This window comes from Hypomesus nipponensis, chromosome 6 (assembly GCF_054491055.1).
Source record: "Hypomesus nipponensis isolate SF chromosome 6, ASM5449105v1, whole genome shotgun sequence".
Lineage (NCBI taxonomy): Eukaryota > Metazoa > Chordata > Actinopteri > Osmeriformes > Osmeridae > Hypomesus > Hypomesus nipponensis.
In genome coordinates this window covers 6,010,015-6,033,254 of record NC_140366.1, presented here as the reverse complement: position 1 = coordinate 6,033,254, position 23,240 = coordinate 6,010,015, and the positions used below count along the sequence as shown (strand labels likewise).

The following is a 23,240-nucleotide window of genomic DNA, read 5'->3' as shown; positions in this document are numbered from 1 at the left end:
TAAACCCAAATGATTTCAGTCAAGTATGTCTAGTTTATTAAAGATTTGTGGTGATTTACATTCTCATAACATTGTTACATTACTACTACTGGATAACCTTGTTATTACACAATCACTAATAGACTAGTTCACAGTGGTCCTCACTGTCAATGTGTCACTGCAAAAGTACACAAGAACTTTCTAGAGTACGCTGACTGCAGTCAACAGGAAAAGGGATTTCTCTTGGTAGGATTTTAAAACAAGAACTTGAAGAGTGACCAGATAAAACACTGTCACACACAAGTGCTCCTGGGACCAGTTAGCATTACAGAAAGATTTTCCTTCAAATCCTTAAATCACGTGATTTAAAGACGGTATTTTTTTATGAATCACATGAATTACAAGAGGTTAATTTAAATCTACACTTCAAGTCTACTCCCAGTGAACATGTATACCGTTCAGGAAGTCATCTAGGAAGTGACATCACAACCCTGACACCACGGCAGGAAGAGCGGGTCGGCCCTCAGCTCCGGAGTTCTCATCGGACCTCGCCTCTTCATGACGTCATGAGTGTGAGGCGTGTCGTCATCTACAGGAGACTGAGGGCTGCTCTTCTTCTGTGGTGGCAGTGTCATTTACAAGGACCCATGACCTCACATCACTCCCTTGGCCCTAGAGGTAGGGTGGGCGGTAGGTTCTGGAAGGTGTTGGTGGTGGGTTAGGTTAGTAGCGGCTGGTGGCTGGACAAGGTTAGGGTATGGAAGAGGTTGGGTATTGGGCTAAGTGAAGTTAATCAAAGGCTGGGTGTTGGGCTGGGTCAGAGATTGGCCAGCCAGGCTAGGTTAGTGAAGGCAAGGGCTAAGGATTTGGGCCTGTGGGCTTATCCAGAGATGGCGGAGGAGCCTGTACCAGTAATATCCTGCAGCAAGTCCCCAAGCACTGGTCTGTCTCTGGGGGTCTTACACGGATGAGACCGCAACACCTTCCCTCCCTGGTCCAGAACAAAGTCGCCCCCCATCTGGAAACAGACAAGACAGACACATGGTTGGTCCAATCACAGAGCTTCCTAGCGAGCGAGGAGCTGGTGTGGGTGTGGTTCAACGTTGTGGGAGACATTTCCTCCAGAAGGTCGTACCTGGTAGAGGTCCCCCAACAGATGGAAAGGGATCTCGGGGAAGTCCCGATTCGCAGCCGGGTACTCTCCACACTGCAGCAGACTGTTGAACTTGAGCACCTTGGCGTAGGAGGAGCCCAAACCGAACGCTTTGTAGATCTAGGGAGCGCAAGCCAGGGAGCGCATTGTGAGGTGAACAGCAGGTGAGAGGCACGGTGTTGTGTAATGCAGCCTGCCTGTGTGCGTGTCTCTCCTCGCAACAAATGAGTCCGTTTGAATATGGAAAATGTGTATGTGTGGGTACATGAGCGTGACCTTTCTCTCAGGGTCCAGCAGCATGTCGTAAGAGCAGCCCGTCTGCTCCAGCCACATCTTAGCCCCCTCTTGAGCGCCAAAGGAGACCACCAGAACACGCACCGACCCGGCATCCAGGAGATCCTGAACGGTGCACACACGCACACAGAGAGTCAGTTACACGCACACACAGAGACCAGAGCCAGTTACATGCATGTGGATCAGTCACTCACAGGTACACACACACACACGCACTCAGTCACACACACATGCATACAAACGTACAGCTAATAGGCGACGTGGAACTCTGATTACAGAACCTGATTGGTCTCCATCTGGGCCAGGTGGTCTCGTCACGGAAGTCATCCTAAGTGTCGGATCAGAACCAGCAGCAGGTTCTCTCCTTTCCCAAAGTACCTACCCAGAGACACACTCCTAGAACACACACACACACACACAACTATGACAGTCTGTCATACATTCGTTCAGAAGTCTCACCGTCAGAAATACAGTCAGTCTAATCCAGGGGTCCCGAAACTATGGCCCGCCCACGCATGTGGACCGGCCCTCTGAACAATGCCAGAGACTTTTTTTTATTTTTATAAAAATGTTTTTTTTAATTTTTTTTATAAAAAATCAATTCACACTGATTAATATGCATAAGTGAGTACATGTTTTGATTTCAATAGCAATGAATATGAAAAAAGGTCATTACAATAATGCTCTTTTAATAGACTATATATATCCCTTGATATGTACAGATGTACGAACAAAAACTAATCTAGCATAATAAATACATTTAAAATCATAATAAAATCTACACAATAATACTGGTGGTCGCTCTGGCCCATGCAATTTTCTGTTACAGACTGACCCGGCCCCACAGTAAAGAAAGGAAAAATGTTCTGGCCCTTGCAGAAAAAAAAGTTTGGGGACCCCTGGTCTAATCCCAGGTGAAAGAGGCCACCCAGTCAGCTAGTCACAGACGTCAGTTAAGCAGACAGACAGAAAGGCAGACAAACAGGCAGACCGAGATAGAATTAGGCAGGCAGACAGCTAAGCAGACAGATGGAGAGACAGACAGACACTTAGGCAGACAGACAGACAGAGTTAGTGGGGTTCCGCAGACGTACTCTCCAGTCCTGGCATCGGTGAGGGCTGTGTCTGCACCCAGACTGTCCACGGTGGGCCCTCCGCTCAGCTGTCTGTCTGTGGCCTGCAGGTCTACATCCAGACGCTCCAGAAACTCATCCCACTCCGTCTGAAGGAATTACAACTCTGTAATTACACATCAACTGCACTCTGGAGACACAGCTTAAGGCACAATAACAACCAAAACCACAGAAGGGAACAACCCAGTGTGTAAGGACCTATTGTTTTTGCCCGCACACAAATACAACGTAAACCCGTGTCTACAAACACGGGTGACCACAGAAACGTTCGTTGAAACCACAGGGATAATAACAAGTCTGTGTGCGGCGCTAACCAATCATGTCTGAGGAATGTTAGTGTGTAGCAGAGGGGGTTTGGGACAGGGCTTCGATCTTGACTGTGTGCCTCATGACGAGACGAACCTCCAACTTCAGCAGGTCCTCCATGCGATCCCGGACACTCTCATGGCTGATACAGAGGGAGGGAGAAAGCTCAGTTAAATAAACACTTAAGTGCTGAAATCCACATGAATGAGCCTAATGTAGAACTTGAAACTTTCCCAGGACCCTGTGCATGGCCCTTGGGATTTCCAGTATGTTCTCTGGCTTCGACTCACTGGAAAAACTTCTGCAAAACAGCGTCTGCTTCAGACTTGTTGGTGACTCCAAGGCTGTTGGATATACAACAGAGACGAAAGTTGACGGGAGTACTAAACGTTTGAATGAATTCAGCCAATCATGTATCCCTTCAGTGCGCACCTGTTGTAGAGATCTGCACCAGCAGTCATCAGGCCAAACAAAGTGGTGATTTTATTGGGAACATAATCCTGTAGAGAGGCTGTGGGAACAAAGCAGCATTATCAGAGCTGGCTAGGGCATGTGAGAGCTTAGTGCTGCCTTGCACAACGCCACATGCCAACATTAATCTCCAATTTGCAATACTATTGTTTGAGAGTGTGGAACTAATTGCTTATGATTCTAGAATAAGGATCAACTGGATGGTAAACTGAACACTGTTTCAAACGCTGGTTTTAAATACATACAGTCAACTAGCTACTTTACTTACATTATTGACTTTTAGATTTCGAAATTGTGTAAATTTTAAGAGACTTCCTGTGTCTAGCGGATCTTTGATTGGGTCAGAGGTTAGCTGGAACCGTTGGGTAATTGCTACATGCTACAGAAGCTAACGCGCTAGTCAACTTTAGGCTACTTCACTCTACCTTCAGCCTCTTGCTTTCCATTCTCCAGAAGTACCCTTCCGAGGTTGATGAGCAGAGACAGAGAGCACGTCACATCATCCAAGCTGACGTCCTCCTTCTCCATGCCTGTCCTTCTTTCTCTCTCCCCGCTCCAGCACTGGATTACACGGGGAAACTGCTTTTACAGCTGCGAGACGCACCATGTGACCAAAAATGCACAACAGCGACATCTGGTGGTTAGCATACAGAAACTGGAGAGGGAGGAGTCAGAAAAACATTGCAAACTAATCAACACTCCCAGGTCTTGTGATGTGAAAGTATACTATAAGTCATCTCTATAATACTCGAAATGTGGTATAGGCAAATGGGAGCAAATGTACATTCCATTTCACTATCATTTTAACATGAGTGTCATGTCAGAATGTCCTCATTTAACATTTGTAGGTTTGACATTGTTATTCTGAATACTAGGGTTTCGAATGTGTTGTAATGTTTTATGCTTGTCTTTTGCAAACAGAGAAAGAGAACAAAGGTGGTTTCTGGAACAGTTCCGGCACTACTTCCAGAAAAAAGAGGAAAGAATCGGAAGAAAGGAGAGCCAAGCTGTTTGAGTTTGCAGAGGCAGTTGAGAAACTCAACAGGCCTACCGTGTCTGACATCCCATCTTACCCAATGTCCCTGCACACTTACATTTACATTTTACATTTAGTCATTTAGCAGACGCTCTTATCCAGAGCGACTTACAGTAAGTACAGGGGGGGGACAGTCCCCCTGAGGCAAGTAGGGTGAAGTGCCTTGCCCAAGGACACAACGTCATGTGGCACAGCCGGGAATCGAACTGGCGACCTTCTGATTACTAGCCCGACTCCCTCACCGTTCAACCACCTGACTCCCCTACACTTCAGATGTCGTCAACCAGCAGGTGAAGCCAGAGTGTCTGTCTAAACTTCCGTTGAGGCTTTAGATCCGAGTCAGGGAGGTCTCCCCGAACTGGATGAACCCAGAGCCCTATGGCTCTGGATGAACTTAACGTCTGTCCAGTGTCAACTCAACTCTTTAAAGGTCATCCTGAATGAGTATGCCAGCGTCAGTAGATTGTCAATGATGAAACAGCAAATGCTCATTTGTTTTTGGTTTTCACCTCACAGTGCACCAGATTGATGCATTTCACTGTTAAAGTTGTTTTATTTCTCCTATTGGCATATGCCCTTGTGCCCCCCTAGAATGTTTAGAGGTCAGAATCATCGTCCTGGCGAGAGTTTCAATATACTTAAATCACTTTTCTGCAATATCCCACTAATAACACCTTCATCTTGTTTATAGCGAACCCACAGTATGTGTTGGTATGATTTCATTTCATTCCGCAAACGTCAATTTGCATGAATAGCCTCAAGTCAAACATTTGAATCTGCAGGGCTTCCACCACTTGGTGCCTTTGAGTAAGCCAATCAAACGTTTGACTCCGCCCACGTTGAGCCTCTTCCTGATTTTTAGACTGCAGTCAGGTACTCTTCTTTCAATGTGCTGATGCCACGCAATGTGAATGAGCCACTAATGACTTCTGACAGAAGGAACAGAAATGACAGGGTCACTCAGTGTAGCTGTTTTATTGGCCATTTGAACATCCCAATTCATCCTGGACCACAAAATACCCTAAAATCACACTTTCCTTTTTCTTCAAGTTGAGACACATACAGTACTTTAAAAGTCCACCGTAGCACTTTATTACATTGATTCACCCAGTGCAAAAAAACAAAACAAAAAAAGACATAAAGAAAGAAACTAAATCCAAACCAGTCGGCACAATCGTTAATATGGAAACATAAAACAGTAGTTACCTCCCAAAATGGACCTGCACAGGTCAGTTGAAAGACCATCTTCGATTCCTTCAATAAGCCTTTTTGATCATGAGCTCATTCACAAAAGGGAACCATCGTCGCGTGTGTTGCTAAGTCCCAGTAACAGGTTGAGATGGGAACAGAGGACTTTGTGGATAATTGGTCCAGGACTAATCTCAGTCACCCATAGTCTGCCCTAGTGAAAGTCCCTGAAAGTACACTGCTGTGTGTGCAGCTGTGACCTTGCTAATTAAAACACATTACTGGAGAAGAAATAAAAGAACAAAGGGTAAAGAAATGATTGGCTCATGGATGTTTGCCTTCTGACATCACCAAAGGAATGATTAAAATGGCACCATGTCGTGTGCTTTTTTTTTTTTTTTTCTTCTTCGGTTATCTTTTCCCTCAAAATAATGTGTTGGGTTTGAGTGCAACACAAAATCGTTTTTGATCCTATTCTTCCTCATCACACCTTTTACTGGTCAAGTTAAAACAATGACGGAAAGTGCCTTCCCACAGACTAAATAAAAAAAAATGGCTTGTCTTTTTTTGTTTGTTGTTCAAGTATCCCAAGAGGAATTAAATAGCCCTGAAGAAAAAGTTAAATCTAGAATCTCCCTGTCCTTTCTCTCTGCTAGTACTCTCTACGGGTATAAGGGGGTTGTTTTAAAAATAGAATAGAATTAAAGTGCCAATCACATTCATAGGGAATCCCTCCCATTCACATATCAATTTGTCTTACCCACCCATCAAGCTTTCCAGTACCATAGAGAACAATCGTTAGATAGTAGATGGTGGGTGCCAAAAAATCCCTAAAAAACATGAGCTTTGACCATGGGAGTTGTGAACGCAACCCCACCCTCTCATCCCATGGTGATTACACGTCTACAGGTAGAGAGCTCCTTGTCCACAGACGGAGGCTGTTACTAAACAACGTGGGGACGTTCACCGTTCCATTTAGAGACTTGGGAGAGGGGTTTTTGTGCTTCTGGAGACAGAGAGATATAGAAAGAGAGAGAAAGGGGACAGCCACCTCCCCCCTCCAGGCCTCCACCAACCTCAACAGCTTAACCCCCATAGACACTAGACCTCAAGAACAACAGACAGGATCAAGTAAGATGGCCGCCGGCTTCACTGTATCCTCCGGCAGGCAGAGTGGACGCCAACTTGCTCAGGCCTACCCCGTTGTTCCAGATCTTGCATCTACAGGGTAGGGGAGTGTAGAGCTGGGTGAGGGTGGTGGGGGGGCTGAGTGGTCCAGGCAGCTGGTCGCTGGGGGGGGGGGGGGGGGGGGGGGGGTTGGAGGAGGGGGGGAGTGGGGGGAGGGTCTTGTTATGACTTCTTGGGACAGTGCGAGGTCGGGTCTGTGTTCAGAACTTCAATCATGGTTCTGGAGGTAGGGAAGGTTTCTGCTACTGACGGAAGATTCTGGTACCAGCCCGGTAAACTTGGGAGGAAAGAGAGAGAGGGGCAGACTGGGTTAGGGTGGTGGAGGCAGGCATTTGGAGACACACCGTAGCCAGATAAGAAGAGGGGTCATAAATAGACTAAGCTCAGCAGCAGTTCTTGACATGAGCGCGGACACGCTGTACGTTTTTATGGAACGCTCACCTTTTTAAATTCATCCAGTTCTTGGCTGTTTTACTAAAGCTGTCTGGACTGGGCGTCGTCATGGCTTCGAAATCCACCAGCTGCATCAAATGTCAACCAAATAAAAACGGTAATTAGAGAAGACGCTGATTGATATTCCCAATTATCTCATTAATCTGCTGTGATACAATCCACGTATTCCAATAGCCCACAAGACAGTACACAGCCACTTGACTTCAGTGGATGAAAGCGCCCAGGGCAGCATGGCGGTGGTAAGGCCAGGTGTGTGGAGAGTGGTTGTCTAGTTGCATGTGGGTAGGGGTGTTGCCTAAGTACCTTTCCTCTGGGGATCCTTCCTATCACCTCCTTCCCACTGGCCATTAGAGCTCCCATGACCACAGAGTAGGCCACCACGCTGGGGAGAGGGGGACACAGGGGGAGGGGGACACAGGGAGAGGGAGAGAGGGGGACAGAGGGAGAGGGAGAGGGGGACAGACGGAGAGGGAGAGGGGGACAGAGGGAGAGGGAGAGAGGGGGACAGAGGGAGAGGGAGACAGAGGGGTAAAGGGAGAGAGGGGGACAGAGGGAACACACGTCATACCTCTGCTGTTTTCTGTTGTGGGAGTAGGGGTGGCGGTGTGTAAGTGTTTGGGGTGGGATGTGTGTGAGTAGGGTGTGGAGAGTGTTTGTGAGTGTTTAGTAGGGCTGAACAATTTTGGAAATATGCTAATTGCGATTATTTTGACTGATATCGCAACGCGATTTAATGGGCATTTATTATATGATTTATTAATAAATATAGATTTATACTGCTGATCTCCAGTCGGCAACATAACACACAAAGTTCAGAAAAATTAAGGAAAACATACCGCTTGTAGCCTACCTCTTCGAAAATATTTAGGTAAATCAAAGCTAAACCCAGGCTAATAACATGTGCATTGTACTTTATTAACTAAAGCTAGCTCGCTAGCGTTTTGGAGAAGAAAAAAAAACCTTGCGCTGTGGGGACCGTTGGAAATATTTAGAACTCTAAAAGTTAAATCTTAAAAGAAAAAGAAACACTGTCTGAACATTTCTTATCCAGTAGCCTAACAGAAACAGTATGGCACTGACAGCCATAGTGATCCTACTGTATGTGTATCACCGAGGGGCATCATATCTTTTGTGATGAACGCTGTAGGAATTTCCTACATGAATATGGAGTTAGGCTTTGAAACATTTCGAACATCCTGTCGGGTGTTATTTGGCTTATTTGACACAGAATTTAGCTATGTATCGTACATGGCTTTGTGGTGTTTTTTAGGGACGAATGAGGTTGGTGGTGTTGCCCCGTGAGGTAGCAACGTTAGCCAGGCAGGTTTTGCCCGATATTTGACACTGCGCAGCATCTTTTTTAAAGCCAAAAGTGGCAAAGTGTCTGTAGTGTCAGGTTCTGTCAAGCCTGAGGCCATCGTACAGGTTAGGTGTAACGTGCAAAGTCAATCCTTTGTCTGCAAACTGCATTACTCTCGCGTGTCACGTGACCAAAGTAAAATTGCAGCCTTTGCGATTACAAAATCTTTTGTTGTCACATGGCGATATTATCGCAAATGCAATTAATCGTTCAGCCCTAGTGTTTAGGGTGGGGTGCGTGTGAGGGAGTGAGAGACTGTCTACCTGGAGCCTCTAGAAAGGGGCATGAGGTTACAGAAGTAGTAGACCAGAGAGAGGATGAGGTTACACACTGCATCAGCATCCTTAGGGGGGTAGAGAGAGACAGGACATGAGAGAGAGAGAGAGAGAGAGAGAGAGAGAGAGAGCGCGAGAGAGAGAGAGAGAGCGAGAGAGAGAGAGCGAGCGAGAGAGAGAGAGAGAGAGAGAGAGAGAGACAAAATGTTAAAAAAGAAAACTCAATACCGTTTCATGGATGATAATGGCTCTTGCTCCTTGATAAAATGCTTTGAGAATATACTAGATACACCTGTCCGTCACAATGCAAGTAATTTGATAATATCAAAAACCCAGCATCACAGTATTAAATAACCTTAGTCTTTATACCAGCTTTGTGAGTTCACATAGTTGGTGTGCTCATAGACAAACCTTTGTTTTCAAGAGTGAAGGCATTTATACAACGGCACCTTTTCAGACAAGCCAACTACAAATAAGTCCACTGAGCCACTCAAACAGCTTCTGCCTTATTGCTGCTACAGTACTACAGCTCAACCCCCGACCGGGGACGTTTCTCTGACGGGGGAGAGAGGCAGGGCTCCTACCCCCAGTTCTGTGGAGAGCATGAGGGCCTTGCCCTTGGCTGTGAGGTCCTTGTAGAGGTTCTCGATCTCAGACTGGTACTGCTGGGTCCTCTCCTCGGTGGTCTGGGTCTCCACTGAGAACAGCATGTTCCCCACTCTGCAGGACGCGGCACGCACACACACACACACACACAGACACACACACACACATACACAGAGCAATGTCACAGAAGCGTCCGGAAGACAGCAGGTCAGGAAGCAGGAAACATCTTTATATAGCCCAAATCAAATCAGACAAACACATACACACAGTGGATGAAGGCATGGTGTATTTTATGTGATGGAAGATCTCGGGGCACTAACAAATCAGAAGGTGACATAGGGTACGTTGCGACCCAGAACATGGACCTGAACACTGACGACTCTTTCCCTGTGCTGCCGTTCAGCTCACTCCAGCATGCGTGTTACCACACAGTGTCACGGGGCACACGGATGAGATGTTCCGCTAAACGCCGTAGACCCTAGTCAACAGGGGCAGGCCTGGAGGGAACCTTGAAGACCTGCACCTTCCCAAACGGCTGGAAAGTACCTCTCTGCTCTCCATGACAGAAGGAGACTCGCATTCACGCCATCAAACCTCGCTTCCTGCTAGGATGTGGGTTTGCTGGTTAAATCGACTCTGCGGGTGTGTGTGGGCTCCTGTGCTCGGCTGAGTCGGTTTTAACAAACCCACACACACGCACCCTTCTGAACAGGAAGCGAGGTTTAATGGTGTGAATGTGATTCGACAGGCTAGTAGGTGCGTTCTATAAGTTAAGGGGAAAGACAAATAATGGGCTGGCTAAGGATATCTCCATAGGGGAGGTAGGGGTTAAGGACTAGGAGTTTTGCAGTATAGGGTAGAGAACAGTTCTTGGGACTAGAATCGAGGGACTAGGGATTCCTAGAACTAAGCGGCTGAGAACTGAGCACTTGTACATATCTGTAAAGGACATAGAGTTGGTGGTGGCTATGTCTGGGACTGGGTTCTAGTTCAGACCCGTAGGGACTAGGGGTGTGTGCTGGTTTAGAACGGGGTTCAAGTACAGACGAGTGTTATTGTACTGGCTCTTAGTACAGACCAGTCTCCTGTGATGGCTCCTTAGTACAGACCTGTCTCCTGTGATGGTGATGGTAAAGCCGTCGTACTCCTTCCCAGGATCCTTCACACTGGGCACCTTGGAGTTGACTGTGAAGCCATCTCTGGTTTTACTGTTGAACTGCTTCAAGACACAAAACACACAAAGACACGCGCGCAGACACACACACAAATGCCGTCAGAAAAGATATACACAAACGACACCGCAGAATCAGATCCATGGGCTGAAACGCTGCCATGGCAAAACTAGTGTTTTTCTGGAATAGATACTGACAAGTGTTTTACTGACAGCCTCTCTCTCACATCCCTCCATCTCTCCCAGACACCGTCCCTCACAATTTCAAACTCCCTCCCTCCCCCTTAGTCCTTCACGATTCCAGCCTCTCATCCACCCTTCCATTCTAACTCCTCCCATCCTCCCCCCCCCTCCCTCTCCCCCCGCCCCCTCCCTACCTTCATGATAGGCAGCAGGTCCTCCACCTTGCTGACACTCTCCAGAGCCTGTCTAACCTCCAGCAGCCCCCTGGGATTGTAGGCCCTAGGCAGCAGGACACACACACACACACACGCACGATTATACTTTGGGCCTCATTTTGAAAGCAGCACTGAGAGCTTGGGTCATAGACCTGAGCCACAAGTGTAGCTATCATGTGACTAACCCGTGATAGACGAGTATTCTGTCTTTGATGAAGTTGAGGATGTCGTCGAAGTAAGCCAGATAGCGGATGTTGATAATCTGACCCCTGAAGGAGAAGCAGAGCCACGACATCAGCAAGACCACCCCAGTGAAACGACAAAAAGTGGACTTTCTTCGGCCCCAGGGCTAGATTCCCTCGAGCTAGTTTCCCCACCGGAAGTCGTAGCGCTGGGATCTTCTTTCATGTCTGTAAGACCTGCTGAGGTCTTACAGACACCACAAAAGCTGAGGGGGAACTCCAGCCTGTTGGCTCTTTGTAGAGCGAGGTGTCTGGTGATCTGGTTTCTGTCACGGGCCGGCGGCGTGGCACGCGTGTGAGTTGGTGGGGGAGTCTACCTGATGAGATTGATGTGGTTGTTGAACCCACGACTGAGACTCCTGGCGGGCATCTGATCCAACCACAGAACTGGCTGGTCCGGATCTGCGATCCTGCAAGAAGGGCGCGCGCACATTGGGATAGTGAGGGGGGTGAGTCATTGCCCAGACGTGTAAATAAACGGGAAATATGACTCCCTCTCTCTCCCGATCCTTACCGCCTCCATTTGACGGCTATGTCGAACATGTCTCTCCATTGCATCTGCCTGGTCTTGCCGTTGACCCGGACCTTGGCGTTACTCCAGGTGCGCTGCATCGCCTGCATCACCTCCAGGGTGGCCAGGCCCATGGCTGGACATACACAGAGAGAGAGAGAGAGAGAGAGAGAGAGAGATAGAGAGAGAGAGAGAGAGAGAGAGAGAGAGAGAGAGAGAGAGAGAGAGAGAGAGAGAGAGAGAGAGAGAGAGAGGAGAAGAGAGTGTGGCGGAGAGAGAATGAGATACACACGTGATCCCTTCTTATCCATGTCCAGTCCATAACACTATGACACTATCCCCCCAGCACCCCCAGCACCCCAGGGTGTACCTCGGTGGATGCGCCTGTTGGGCAGGAAGCCGGGGGTGTTGTACTGCATCAGGCCCCCCAGGTGATCGGCCGTGCAAATGAGCTTCTGGACCTCGCTGCTGTAGCTCTCGAAGTTCTGCGGGAGCACGTCTCTGCATCGGACGGAAGCAGCGGGGGGAGGAGGGGTGAGCGGGACAGGTGCGCGTGAATGTGCTTCTCTCTCCAATCACACACCCACAGACACACAAACACACGTACACACAGACACACATAAACACAAGACACACAGACGCACACGCACTTGATGTGCGGCTGCAGGCCCGGCTGCTCCTCGTAGTCCTCGATGAGGAAGGGCAGGTTCTTGGCCCAGTGGTTCTTGAAGTTTCCTGGGAGGTCCTGGTCCACGTTGTACTCGGCCACGGAGATGTCCAGGTGAGAGTGGAGGTACCGGGAGTATTCTGAGGGAGGGGAGGGGAGGAAGAGACATGCAAGGAAGGTTAGGAATGGATGGTAGAGATAGACATCAGGAGAGGACATTAGGATACGAGAGACATAAGGGAGACACAAAGTTGTATTCCACCCAGACTAATGGGAAAGTTGACCTGTATTATCCAAAGCTATCCAACAGGAAAACCTGGTCGGATGAATGACAAGGAACTCAGATGACTCAGGGGTCAGATGGCTAAGGGGATCGGGCTACTAATCAGAAGGTTGCTGTTTGATTCCCGGTCGTGCCAAATGACGTTGTGTCCTTGGGCAAGTCACTTCACCCTACTTGCCTCAGGGGGGATGTCCCTGTAATTACTGTAAGTTGCTCTGGATAGCAGCGTACACTAAATGTCTAAATGTAATGGAACTCTTTACAACAGGCTTTTAAAAGTAGACGAGTATCCTGACAGACTAAGACTAATCTCAATTTAAAACCAGCCCCCAGGGAGTTACGAAGCGAGAATCTCCGCGATTTGTGAACACCCTGAGCATTTGGGATTGCAATTGGTGTGTCAATGGGGATTCATGCTCGGTTGGTTCACCTACCTCTGAGGTATTTGACTTTCAGGTACTCAGAGCTGGCCTTCTGCCCCAGCAGGGGGTCGTTGAGCATGACCTTGGTCTGGGCCTTGATGCCCTCGTAGAACTGGCCCATGGCCACGTGACTCAGCCCCTTCATGTACTGGCAAACCTCGTTGTAGGGCTCCAACTGCAGACACCGCTGAGGGGGGGAGGGGAGAGACAGGTCGAAGTTCACTGGGCCACTTGTGATGTAGGGTGCTAACTATGGGCACTGCTGGCAGGGTGAAAGCGATGACAAGTGGGCGACGATGGGAGTCAGATGGCTGAGCGGTTCGGGAATCGGGCTATTAATCAGAAGGTTGCCGGTTCGATTCCCGGACGTGCAAAATTACGTTGCGTCCTTGGGCAAGGCACTTCACCCTACTTGCCTCGGGGGGAATGTCCCTGTACTTACTGTAAGTCGCTCTGGATAAGAGCGTCTGCTAAATGACTAAATGTAAACAAGTGACCTGAGCAACAGAAAGACAAGACACAAATTCATTTACAGTAGTTGACAGATGGCCGTGGGACAAACGTAAGATTGTGGGGCAGGTTAGCATTCATGCGTGGCCTCGTTCATGTCAGTGTGTCGCCGGGTAGCTAGGAGCTCGTTTAGAAACTCGAGCAGAAAAAGAATGACTTTCAATGAGCGATGCACTGGAGATGACAAGCATCCAGTAGTATCACACACGACGACACAACAGGAAACACGGGCTTCCTAAAACACGTTCTACCCCCCAAACCAGGTCAACATCGCGACTGTCGTGTACATGCGCGAGTGGCAAGTAGATCACACCTCGTCCTACAAATACCACACACGCGGACTGAGAGGCCCGCGAGGGTGTGGAGCGTGTCTGCGTGTGGCTGCTGAGAGCGGCGACGGTCCTCAACCACACACAAGCGGCCGTGTGTTTGCGCGTGCGTTTGTGTGTCGTCACTGGCCAAGCGTTGTCAGCAAGTGAACTGATAAGAACACAACAGAGTCAACAAAGCCCGGAATACCACACACGAGGGCACCAACTCTCACCCATCCCCGCCCCGCCAAACACACACACACAGTTACCTTAAAGTTTCCGATGGCCTCCTGCAGGCTGCCGTGGTGGTAGAGCATCATGCCTCGGAGCTGAAGGGACTGGATGTGGTTCTGGTTGAGCAGCAAGGCTCGCTGGAAGCTCTCCATGGCCGCCTCAAAGTCCCCCAACTCCCTATATATATATATATATATATATATATATATATATATATATATATATATATATATATATATATATATATATATAGAGAGAGAGAGAGAGAGAGAGAGAGAGAGAGAGAGAGAGAGAGAGAGAGAGAGAGAGAGAGAGAGAGAGAGAGAGAGAGAGAGAGAGAGAGAGAGAGAGAGAGAGAGAGAGAGAGAGAGAGAGAGAGAGAGAGAGAGAGAGAGAGAGAGAGAGAGAGAGAGAGAGAGAGAGAGAGAGAGAGGGAGAGGGAGAGGGAGAGGGAGAGGGAGAGGGAGAGGGAGAGGGAGAGGGAGAGGGAGAGGGAGAGGGAGAGGGAGAGGGAGAGGGAGAGGGAGAGGGAGAGGGAGAGGGAGAGGGAGAGGGAGAGGGAGAGGGAGAGGGAGAGGGAGAGGGAGAGGGAGAGGGAGAGGGAGAGGGAGAGGGAGAGGGAGAGGGAGAGGGAGAGGGAGAGGGAGAGGGAGAGGGAGAGGGAGAGGGAGGGAGAGGGAGAGAGAGAGAGAGAGAGAGAGAGAGAGAGAGAGAGAGAGAGAGAGAGAGAGAGAGAGAGAGAGAGAGAGAGAGAGAGAGAGAGAGAGAGGGATATGGTTAAACACAGAGCGAGAGAAAGAGACTGGCAAAAAAGGTAGAACACAGAGTGAGTGAAAAATAAATGGATGAGCTAAAAGAGGAAAAAAAAGAAAAAAGGGCTACCTGTAGGCCTGGCCTAGGCTTTTATACGCATCTATGAAGTCCGCTTTCAATTTCAGGGCCTCCTTAAAGGTCTCTATGGCTTCCTGGAAAGATGAAAAGGAACGTAACATAGCACGTTAACACAGCTAGCTAGCTCCAGGCTAGTTAAGGCTAACGCTAGGCAGTGAATCAGAGGACTTCACCTTGAGCATTCCTCTGTGGAAGAAGGTAAGGCCTTTGTAGAGCATAGCGATGGGCTGGTTCTTCTTCAGGTCCAGAGAGCGCTGGAAGTCCTCCATTGCAGATACATAGTCCTGCGAGGGACACACAGCACCAGAAGAGGATATGGAGAGCAGAGGGGGATGTTGTGAATTAATATGGGTAATAATAGTCATTCATGTTTTATTCCATGTTTATTTCTATGTTTGTTGTCTTTAGAAGAGTATCTTTGAAAACAGAAACTGTTTAATTTGCCATTTATTGCGGCATTCAGCACGAAGAATATTACCCATGAGGCTTAGTGAGAGTATCTGTGCGACAGAGAAGGGATTGAATCCCTGTATCAAACTGCACAAGATGTTCAGTAAACAGTGCAAGGCGTCAGTGGTCATTATTGCCTGATAAGATCAAAATACATGCCAGGGGAGGACTGTGGAAAGACCAGTGCTACGACCGCCAACGTGTCTGTTTTGCAATATTGCGTGTGTATGATTGTGTGTAGCATTATTGAGTGCGTGTGTTTGTGAGACGCTGTGTGTTCGGACCTCGGAAATGAAGAGCAGGGTTCCCCTGTGTCTGTAGAGGCGTGCGGAAGGCTGCAGCTGGATGGCTTTAGACAGGTCACTGAGGGCCTCTGTGATACGGCCCAGCGGTGAAAGGATCTGCACACACACACACAGACACACACACACTGTCACAGCAGCACCAGAGAAACGCCTGGCGTCGGTGTCAACAGTTTGGGGGAGGAATCCAGACGGAATAGAGGAATGTTTGTGGCTCTCTCTCTCTCTCTCTCTCTCTCTCTCTCTCTCTCTCTCTCTCTCTCTCTCTCTCTCTCTCTCTCTCTCTCTCTCTCTGTCTCTCTCTCTCTCTCTCTCTCTCTCTCTCTCTCTCTCTCTCTCTCTCTCTCTCTCTCTCTCTCCGTGTGTGTATCTCTCTCTCTCTCTCTGCCCATCCCTTCCCAGGCTTCCCAGACTCCCATGTTGGAAGGCTTCCTCCTCCTCCTCCTCCACGTGGCCCTGCCTCCCCTCGATGGTGGTTCTCACCTCTGCCCTCTGCTCGTACACCTCAGGCCTGCTGGGCTCCAGGGCAATGACTCGGCTCAGCTCGTAGAGGGCCAAGTCAGCATTCTTTATGTCCTGTAGGAGGGGGATGAGAAATGGGAGGTTGGGGAATGGGGGGGGGGGCACACAGTTAGCACTCAATGTAAAGTTGGTGTTGTTTTGTATTGTTTATATGCCTATTTTGGTGTTATTAATAAAAAAAATATTTGTTGTTTATGTTGTTTTATATGTTCATATTGTTTCTTATTTGTCCATTACACTTTCAGTCATTACTTTGTTATCTCTCATCTTTTTCTTCTGCTGCATTTCTCAAATTTCCCCTCCTGGGGATTGATAAAGCGGTATCTTATCTCATACTCGAGCAGTCACCGCTGTGTGGAACACCCCAAACGTCGTCAAACTCAACGTTCAGAGTCCCTCCGTGAGATCGTCACCCACCTGCAGACTCTTCTTCCCGTATGCTATCCCTCGTCCGTAGATGGCACTGACCAGCTCTGGGTCCCCCTGTTGGGGAACAGCCACAACGACAAACACACCATCAACGACTGCCCAAACAGTGCCGCGCCGTATAGACAGACGCCATGGAAAGGGAGTGGGCCCGTCTTCCCCTCTTCTACAGCAGGGACTGTTGACCCCTGAACACACATGCAGTCCGGTCGTGCCCACCCACCTGCAGTAGCAAAGAGAAGTGTTTGATGGCTTCGTCGTAGAGGCCGTTGCCTATGAGAACGTATCCTATAGCTGCTCCCGTGGGTTCCACCAGCGAAACAGAAACACGTGGGGGGGGAAAAGTGTCAACGGGGGTTAAAGCGCAGAAACACTGAATGAATGCAGGGACACAAGAGTCACTGTATGGATGAATGAATGCACAAAAAGAATGAATGGACGTCTCTTCCCGGCGGAAACGTACCGAGCTCCTCGTTTGTGTTGAGGTTGTCGACAGGGAAAGGGAACCTTTTCTGCTCTATGAACAGCCTTGCTTGGCTCTGGAGCAGGCGGACACACACACACACACACACACACCACAAAGAGGTTCGTCAGATAAGACCGTATCAGCCACACTGCTGCTTCAGGGAGGAAGAGAAGTGGAGAGGCTTGCTTTTGGGCGCTGAGGAGTCTGTTTTAGTAGGGCGAATACTCTGCTCTCATGTTGCTTTCCTATCTTCTGGGAAGTTTTTATGGTTTACAGGCCTGTCAGGAGTTACAGAAGTAGGACGGGTAACACTTGTGGAACTCACCAGGATCTTCTCAGCGTTGAGCGAGAAGACCGACTGGCATGGCGGACTGCTTCCTTCCTCACAGTCCGGGTCCTCCAACTGCAGAATTGATGACTCTGCAGAGACAGTGTGAGAGCGAGAGTGTCAAACAACCATAACCAAAATTCCCCGTGGTAAACACTCCACAGAGCTCCAAGCCTACAGTGAAATATGATACACAGGTGTAGAGTCGCCCTGTCACCCTGTGACTTGGTTCAGTAAAGGACTGTTTTTACAACGTGTGCCGAGGATATCGATTAAATAAAGCGCTGGGCATCTCAAATAGGACCGCACAAAATACATACCACACAATACTGGCAGTTTTTATGAATACTCCGTTGACAAAGTTTTGTAAAGTTTGAAGTCATTCATTCGCGTTGTTGTTGAATTTGAATCGTAACGTTACACTTCCAATTATGCACCTTTAGAACCCAATGCTGCGAGCCGAAGAGTACGGTGGGACTACTACTAGACAACATAGTACAAAACGTTCCCTTTTACATTGCGAGCCATTTAAGCAACTTAAGACTTCAATTACTGATCTAGCTAGATAAAGCCAGCAAATAAAACTAGTTACGATCAAGAAAACCTGCTTCAATCAATTAAATGCTATGGCAGTGACTTAATTGCAGTCACTGATTTTCCTCTGACCTCTGTCATTGTAAAACGTAACCTCTAGTGCTAGACTAGCTCCAGGGAGCGGTTAGCTGGTTGTTCGTGGTATATGTCAACGGGCGAGGAAGACGGGTTTGACACCCAACAACAGATAGCACTGGTGGCTAGTTAGCTAGCCGCATTCAACACCGAGTACGAGGACGTGGCAAAACTATGGCAAAGAGAGATCCTACCGCAGTCCGCTGCGTACTCTTCCAACTCTGGCGAGCTGCAACCATGTTTGTGCAGATCGCTGTTGAAGAAAGTGAGAGTAGATAAGTGCTCCGTGGAAAAGATGGCTCGACTGAAGCAGAGAAGTGAAAGGGCTACCACAACAACACCTCGGCAGGCAGGTGCCATGTTGTGTTTCATGTGTGTAGGTGATGAGAGCGGAAGCTTTGCTCGTGTAGTTCCTTCACTGCCTACGCCCCCTTCCAAATTCCTCAAAACCAATCTGCCAGTTAGCATTGCAAAGAACTACATCTCCCGTGCTATCTGGGACCGATCCAGGAAGTCACCTTCGTCAAGCCGGTAGTTTAGGAGTTTGAACAAGACAGAATGGCTAAAGCTGCCTTTCGGTGTGTGGAATGTAGCGAGGACGCGGTCGAGCTTCACAGAGATTACAGTAATGGGATTTTGAAGATAACCATATGCGTGAGTTAACTAATTACCACCTAGCTGAGTGGTAGTGTTGATGCTGTAGTCGTGGATCCAGAGACTGCCATGCTAGCTAGCTGTAGGCTATGGCACAATATGTCCCCAAGGGAAAATCCGTGTAGTAAATTGTTGCGTGGTAAATTGGGCAGTGAGAACAGTGTCTTCCTGCTATCTGTGCCTCAACCCCACACACTCAATGTTTGCGGATTCGTTTTACAGGAGTCTTGCAAGAAGCCCGTGGACAAGTACATTGAATATGACCCAGTCATAATCCTGATAGATGCCATTCTATGCAAAACCCAAGCTTTTAGGCACATTCTGTTCAACACTACCCTGAACGTAAGCATTACTCCTCTGGAGGTTGGTGTCTGTGCTGAGTGCTACAAACAAACCGTTTACAATCAACGCAGAGAAACGAGGATGCCTCACAGTGTGTGCATGTGTGTGCGTGTGTTCCTGTGTTCCTGTTCCCTCCACAGATCCACTGGAAGTTGTGTGTGTTCTGTCTGCTATGCGAGGCCTACCTGCGGTGGTCTCAGCTGCACGTGTCTGAGCCCAGTAGCAGCGACCCCTCTGACATCATCAGATACACCAAGGAGTGGAACTTCTACGCCATGTTCGGCCTGGCCGCTCTTGGTAATAATAAGACTTCTGCCACTGTACGGGGTTGGGCTCCATTTAAGTCTCACATATCAAACATGTGAATCCATCGAAAGTCTGATGGGTGAGTTGTGTATAAAAGGGGCATGACACTTTTCTCTCTGTTCCCTAATTATCTAATGAACCGTGTTCATGTTTCCAGCCCAGAGAATCAGTGATATCCTCCTAGAAGTTTCGTTTTTCTGGGTACTGAGATTAGCGTCCGTGTCGTTTGTGACACTGGCTCAATTACTTTTTTTTTTGTTTTGTTTACTCAAGGAAGATTCATGCACCAAATCACAACGTTTATAGATCAAAAAGGCTTGTTGTTCTGTTTACCGGTTTGCGTCCCTGTGCGTGGGCAGAGCTGTGCGTGTTCTGCGCGGGGGTGCTGTGCTTGCTGTGGTTGTCGGGGAGGCTGCGTTGCGGCGGCGGCGCCGACACGGCTCGTCTGCTCCGAGCCCTGATGCTGTCCTCCTACGGCAAGGTCCTGCTCGTCCCCGCCGTCATCTGGGAGCACGACCATTCCCCGCTGTGCTTCACCCTCATCAAGCTGTTCGTCCTCGTCTCCAACTCCCAGGCCGTCAGGGGTAGGCGACTCTCCGGGGCAAACTGTTTGAAGGCTCGTCTGGCTGCCTGATGGCTTCCGCCAGATGGCAGCTGTCCCCGTCTGAAAGTCGAAACCTGAAAGCTGACACGGGTTTGATGTTTGATATTTTGTCTCTCCCTTCCCTGTGCCTCCCCTGTTTCTCCTACCTGACCCCCCCCCCCCCAAACTATCTTTCCAGTAATCCTAAACTGTAGCAGGAGGCTGTCCCTACTGGCGGTGTGTGTGGGCCTGCTGTGTGAGACCGCCTTGGCCCAGGCTTTCCAGAAGATTCCCTGGAGCCTCTAGGACACCCTGGCATTGCACTGACTTCTGACCTTCCGCAGCCATTCCCTGAGAAGGGCCTAAAGTATCTTTTGATATTGCTGATAGGCCTGAAAGGAACCTTTTTGATGGTCTGGTTTGAATCCTTTTCAGGTCTTCTCATATTAGGAGTGAGTGGCGTGTGTTCCCTTAGCCTCAGCCACCTGCCACAGAGCCAACAGCTGACTGCTATGGGTCAGACTGCACTATCAAGCAGAGCCCAGTGGACGAAACTCCAGAAATAACTATCGCTATCTATTTGAATGAATGGGCCCATGCTGAGTTAGTCTGGGAGGACAAGAACCATACTCCCTGGATTGTCACCAAAAAACATCACTTAATGAATGAACTGTGTGCACCTGCCTACGTGCAAGTGAGTTAATGCAGGTCTGCTAAACTGAGAGAGAAGAAGGACCTAATTGACCCAACAGCAGCCTCTGTGTCTAGGCCTCTAGCCTGGCTGGTGAGCAGCCATTCCAGAGGTTACCAGAGGTCAGAAATGTAAAAAACGTTTTTACAAAAGTCAGTGGGCTGTGAATGTGACGTGTGTGTGCGCTGAAGATCTCTAGGGGCTAGTATAAATATGGAACTTCCCCGGTATTGCCCTCACCCTGAATCTGAACTGTACAAGAGGGCAATGTTCGCTTGGTAATACTCTTGCTGTGATTAACGCAAGTAGCCGAGGAATGATGAGCATGTTGAGCGTGTGGAGACACAGAGAGAGAGGTGACTTGACGTGCATGTCCATGGATAACTGATCGTGTGTTAGGAAGTGCATAACTCCTCACCAGAACCAGATGTTTGCAGAGTTTCACCTCACTGGGGGAAACAAACATTCTCTGAAAACGCTTTGGTTCTCTTCAAACATGGTCCTCTGTGTCTATACCATCTATACATAATGTACTTTTATTTGATTTGGTAGTATCTGTAATTGTGATAGCCAGCATTTTATAATAAAGCATTTTTTTTTCTACCGTTTCTCCTGCGTGAATTCCTGCCAGATGTCTGTTTGAGAGGAATGCTAGGATTCATAGTGAACCCACAAGTTGAAACAGCTCGTCAGAACACATGAGGAACACTCCAGCTTGGAGTGTTTGGTTTGGTGTCCTGAGGTTCAGAGTTGGGCCCCGGTCGGAACAGTAGAGATGCTGTTGCCAGTGTAAACTTGTGAACCCCTCCAAACTATTTATCTTAAATGAGGATCTGATTTATGGTTGTAAATATCACAGATTGGGTTCAAGTTAATAACTATACTACTATACAGTACACAATATCCAATACATTTTCTCTGTGAAAACAGACATTGTTGCTGATGTGGTAAACATTTAATGAATGTCTGTGGCTATGTCTGCACGTTGCTGTGGTACAAAACGTCCTGTTTGGTGCATGCCTTTGCATTTCGTACCTGTCTTGACTTTCTGAAGTGTTAAGTTGGACTGTAAACTATTAGCACCAACTCTGGTATAGCTTAACTGTTACTCTAAGATTATATATTTTACTGCACTTCTTCGAGTAAAGCTTTGGATGACCTTGCACTCAATTACTCTGGATAGGATACTAACCTTAATGAAGTCGGCAAGGACTAAAGCAGGCTGTAAGATTGAAAAAGTTATTTGAACTGTACATCTGTGCTCAAGCTTGTCTAAGCCTGCCCATTGCTACCCATGCTGCTTGTTTTGGTGCATCCATGGTGGTAGTGATTCTGCGGTACATCCACGGTGATGGTGGCAAGCTGGCAAATCCCATGGTGAGTGAGTGACGCATACCTTGGATTTGCTGTCAATCAAGATTATGTTTAATCTGCTGCAATCTCCTAAACAGGTGCTTGGGCAGGGAAGACAAAACCACATTCCAAAAGGGCAGTACTGAATGTGTTAGCCAATATTTACACACACAATCTATTTAGCACACATACTCTGAGGACTAGTGTCCTGTGTCTGTATTAAGTCTAAGAATGGGGTCATCAAAGACGACATTCAGATAGAAAGCAAGATATTTACACCACTAGTGACAGAGCCCCAGAGCTGAGGCCTGCTACTGTTCAAACAGGGAACGATGCTCCACATTCAGCTCGGGAAACTGTGCTTCCAGGAAACGCAGAACTAGGGCAACAGTCGCGAAGAGTAAGGACGTTCTCTCCTTTTTAGCTTTTTCTCTCGGGTCACGCCTTGTTGCTTCAGAAGAAAGAATTGCATAACAACCATTTTAAAGATGTTTGCTTTCACGAGACCTTATCAAGCTGAGGAAATTCATTATTCGTCATTTATTAACACAATTTGTGTAACTATTACATAGCATAAAAACAATCTTCCAATAACAGTAGTATGGTCATTAACTGAAAAACAACAAACCAACATGAGGAACAGACTGGAAAAAACAATTCCCTTGCAGGTTTTATGGATTCTCTCATCCTAATGAACAATCAGAAGTACTTCAAACACATCAGAACACATCCACTGACTGAATGGAGGAGGAATGAACCAAAGTTGTAACGGACTACCCTCACGTCGCTAACGGACGTGTTAAACACATTTTAACATTCTCTCTCCCCTCCCCACAAGGAGGTGGACAAGATGATGATTCCTTTCTTGAAACGTGAACTCATGCAAATATTCAACAGTTTGACAACATGAATGATTCATGTGGGACTTCCTGAAGGCCTCCAAGACCTTCTGCCTGGCTGCAGATCCTGATTCTGCAGCAGTAAACCCTGTCAGAACAGAGAGCCACACCCTGCACTCCAGCCCTCGGGTGGTAGGGGTGGGGTACATTTCAGACTGCTCCGCATA

The 23,240-nt window shown here is 48.1% G+C and overlaps 3 protein-coding genes across 4 annotated transcripts; 1 reads left to right on the top strand and 2 right to left on the bottom strand.

The window, feature by feature from the left end:
• Positions 1–13: 13 nt before the first annotated feature.
• Positions 14–3,947, bottom strand: selenol (selenoprotein L). Its single transcript, XM_084699553.1, has 9 exons — positions 3,762–3,947; positions 3,298–3,376; positions 3,156–3,209; positions 2,962–3,007; positions 2,521–2,648; positions 1,708–1,822; positions 1,409–1,531; positions 1,115–1,252; positions 14–997 (listed from the first exon to the last, which is right to left on the bottom strand). Exons 1-9 carry the CDS (start codon positions 3,862–3,864, stop codon positions 860–862), a joined length of 924 nt encoding a protein of 307 aa, XP_084555679.1. The 5' UTR covers positions 3,865–3,947; the 3' UTR covers positions 14–859.
• Positions 3,948–6,891: 2,944 nt separating this feature from the next.
• ttc13 (tetratricopeptide repeat domain 13) lies at positions 6,892–18,713 on the bottom strand. Of its 2 annotated transcripts, none has more exons than XM_084700497.1 (23): positions 18,440–18,713; positions 17,574–17,668; positions 17,246–17,321; positions 17,006–17,076; positions 16,774–16,839; positions 16,318–16,410; positions 15,817–15,933; positions 15,256–15,366; positions 15,074–15,156; positions 14,227–14,368; positions 13,149–13,323; positions 12,415–12,571; positions 12,135–12,265; positions 11,768–11,900; positions 11,571–11,663; positions 11,197–11,280; positions 10,991–11,075; positions 10,552–10,661; positions 9,421–9,556; positions 8,825–8,904; positions 7,505–7,583; positions 7,190–7,269; positions 6,892–7,025 (listed from the first exon to the last, which is right to left on the bottom strand). In XM_084700497.1, exons 1-23 carry the CDS (start codon positions 18,711–18,713, stop codon positions 6,911–6,913), a joined length of 2,586 nt encoding a protein of 861 aa, XP_084556623.1. In that variant the 3' UTR covers positions 6,892–6,910. The 2 variants fall into 2 exon arrangements, with proteins under 2 accessions (XP_084556623.1, XP_084556624.1); XM_084700498.1 differs by having other exon boundaries at positions 10,552–10,658.
• arv1 (ARV1 fatty acid homeostasis modulator) lies at positions 18,676–21,424 on the top strand. Its single transcript, XM_084700499.1, has 5 exons — positions 18,676–18,899; positions 19,122–19,241; positions 19,382–19,538; positions 19,907–20,131; positions 20,330–21,424. Exons 1-5 carry the CDS (start codon positions 18,804–18,806, stop codon positions 20,434–20,436), a joined length of 705 nt encoding a protein of 234 aa, XP_084556625.1. The 5' UTR covers positions 18,676–18,803; the 3' UTR covers positions 20,437–21,424.
• Positions 21,425–23,240: the final 1,816 nt, after the last annotated feature.

Excerpts from the sequence above, each read along its gene's own strand:
- ttc13 (XM_084700497.1), bottom strand. The coding sequence starts at position 18,713 with ATGCTAACTGGCAGATTGGTTTTGAGGAATTTGGAAGGGGGCGTAGGC. Across the intron at positions 17,077-17,245 it reads CAACACAAACGAGGAGCTCG|CTATAGGATACGTTCTCATA; the intron begins GTACGTTTCCGC and ends CCACGGGAGCAG. Across the intron at positions 11,901-12,134 it reads CAACAGGCGCATCCACCGAG|CCATGGGCCTGGCCACCCTG; the intron begins GTACACCCTGGG and ends GTGTATGTCCAG.
- arv1 (XM_084700499.1), top strand. The coding sequence starts at position 18,804 with ATGGCTAAAGCTGCCTTTCGGTGTGTGGAATGTAGCGAGGACGCGGTC. Across the intron at positions 18,900-19,121 it reads TTTTGAAGATAACCATATGC|GAGTCTTGCAAGAAGCCCGT; the intron begins GTGAGTTAACTA and ends TTCGTTTTACAG. Across the intron at positions 20,132-20,329 it reads CAACTCCCAGGCCGTCAGGG|TAATCCTAAACTGTAGCAGG; the intron begins GTAGGCGACTCT and ends CTATCTTTCCAG.